Raw genomic sequence first — 2492 nt, 5'->3', positions numbered from 1 at the left:
GAAGTATGTGTATAAATGACTTTTCTTAATTAAAATATCAATAAATATCAAAAATCAGTAATTTATTTTTGGTAGATAATAAAAAAATTGATTCAAACAAGTGAAAATGTGCAGAAAAAATAAAAACAGAAAGACTAAAAAAAACAAATTTCATTGATCAAAAACCCATTGAATATCAAAATAAAAATAAATCTTCCAAACTCTTTCCAATAGATTTATCACAGTTGCGTAATTTCTATGTTAATTTTTTAAGACGCAAATTTTAAGAAATTAAAACGATTCAATTTGTTGTTTATACATTTGAAGCTTTTTCCTTAACTAAAAACTAGCGAAATATTTTATCAAGACAATAAATTTATTTAAGAATGAAAATAAATAACTTTTCTTAATTAATTCACCTAAAAATATCAAAAATCGATGGTTTGTTTTTGGTAGATAATTGAATTTTTTGATTCAAACAAATGAAGATGTGCAGAGAAAATAAAACACAAGTTTAACTAAAAAAACAACAAAAATCAATCAAGCAACAAAATAAAAAATAAGTCTTCTAAATAAAGAACTCTTGCTAATTAGTTTATTACAGTTGTTTAATAATAGCTACAATGTAATTTCTGTATGTATTTTACTTTTTAGTAAGAATTTGATGTTATAAAACTCATTTTTTGAGAAACAAATATTTAAACAATTAAGAATTTTCTATTCAATTTGTTTAGCCATTTTAAATTAATATTCGCTTTCCGAAATATTTTATCAAAAATAGTAGATTACATACCAAGGTGAGACATGCTTCATTACCAAGGCGATAAGCCGAAGTACGATAAAGCAACAACCACCAAAGTTTGTATACTATTTATTCACAATCATACTCTTTAAAAAAAACGTGAGAATTTAGATTGGAAAGTAACCATTTCCCAGCCTGAACTGTCACATTACATGTCAACTGATAAGAAAGTGACCACTTCCCAACCTGAAACTAATATTTCACATCAATTGTTGAATGAAGTTGAAATGTTTTACTTATGATCGTGAATAAAAGATTATTTAATAATTAAGAAAATGACTTTTCTTAATTGAGACATCTGTAAATATCAAAAATAATTATTTTATTTTTGGTAGATAATGGAATATTTTTATTCAAACAAATGAAAAAGTGCAAAATTAAAACAGAAAGACAAAAAAAACTAATTTCATTGATCAAAAATCCAATAAGTCTTTTATTAAAGAAGTTTATCACTGTTGCATTTATTTTAACTTTTTGGTGATAATTGTGTAATTAAAAATATTTTTTTCAGACGCGAATTTTTAAGAAATTAAAACAATTTACTTTTAAAAGTTTATTTAAGAATATAAATGACCTTCCTTAATTACGCCATGGCCAAAAATGAATTAAATAAACTGCCTTTTGAAAGCTTTGTAAAAATATTTGGGCTTTAAGTTGTTTATATCTGATCTGAAAGCCGATGTCAATGAGTTGTCGAGCTTTTTGCACAAAAGCTCTTAGATGTCGGCGACGGTCTTGTAAGTTCTCATGTTTCCCTGTCAACTCTGATCTCCATTCTTCCGCATTTATTTCTTTTCGATATTCCATCAAAATCAGCGGAAATGAATAATTCATTTTCGGTTGAAAATAATTTTTACCTTGCAAAAAAAAGTGCAAAACGCAGCAAATGAGCCTCCAGTGTAAAAATCCGGCCATTTCAATCGCAATTACTTCACTTTTGGCACAGAGACAAGTTCACAACACATAACGAGGTCACACACTGCACGAGAAACCACCAAAAATCACCAAATTTCACGTCATCGCACAATAAAGCTCGCAAGTTGTAAAGCGTCGCGACGGTCGAATGCGGACAACTGAGGACTCCACCGACGCTGCGTTGACTGGAGGATTTTCGGTCGGGGTCGATGATGATCGGAGTCGGTCGACACCCTGCACCCTATACTGCATGCTCTGCAATTAATATATTATGATCAAGTATTTAATTAAGGGGCTTAATTCGGTGTAATAGGTTCACTGACTCACCAGCTTATTGGATTTTTTAGAAAAGCGTCTGGCAGATGGCTGGAATTGGCGCGACTATAAATAAAAGCACGCGCACTGAAGACACCGGAAAAATTCTGCTTTACGGACGTTCAATTCTGATTGTGTAAACCCCCCGAGTTTACACAGAAATGCCAGGTGTTGACTCCTCGAGCGATTAACTTTCGAAGGTTTAACTCTCGATAAACAACTCTGACTACTAAATACATGCACGAGTAAATATTTTAATCCAAACTGATTATGCCAGAGTAAACAATCACCCAAAAATCGAAATAGAATCACGATTTTTAATTAATATCAGTCAAGATTATTAATTTATGATTAATGGTTACAAGCAGATAAATATTGACTGTTTCAGCATCATAAATACTTAACACACTTAACAGTAAAAATATTGTTCAGTTATCGCAAACAGTGGTTCTATGTTTACATTCAGTATAGATAAACGAAC

General features: G+C 30.1%; 1 protein-coding gene across 3 annotated transcripts in view; it reads right to left on the bottom strand.

The window, feature by feature from the left end:
* LOC123005483 (cell adhesion molecule 3) overlaps positions 1 to 2207 on the bottom strand; it is a 198062-nt gene extending 195855 nt beyond the window's left edge. Inside the window, exons 1-2 of one of the 3 annotated variants that reach the window (XM_044399267.1) lie at positions 2024 to 2207; positions 1639 to 1951 (exon numbers count right to left, since the gene is read on the bottom strand). In XM_044399267.1, coding sequence (XP_044255202.1) covers positions 1639 to 1696 — 58 coding nt within the window. In that variant the 5' untranslated portion in view covers positions 1697 to 1951; positions 2024 to 2207. The remainder of the gene's footprint in view (positions 1 to 1638; positions 1952 to 2023) is intronic. The other 2 variants (XM_044399264.1, XM_044399266.1) reach the window with 2 other exon arrangements.
* Between the last annotated feature and the right edge of the window lie 285 nt (positions 2208 to 2492).

The sequence above is a fragment of the Tribolium madens genome, unplaced genomic scaffold (genome assembly GCF_015345945.1).
Source record: "Tribolium madens isolate multiple individuals breed KSU strain unplaced genomic scaffold, Tmad_KSU_1.1 Scaffold_20;HRSCAF=117;Tcas5.2_LG4, whole genome shotgun sequence".
In the NCBI taxonomy this organism is placed as follows: Eukaryota; Metazoa; Arthropoda; class Insecta; order Coleoptera; family Tenebrionidae; genus Tribolium; species Tribolium madens.
This window is presented reverse-complemented; position numbering and strand designations above follow the sequence as displayed.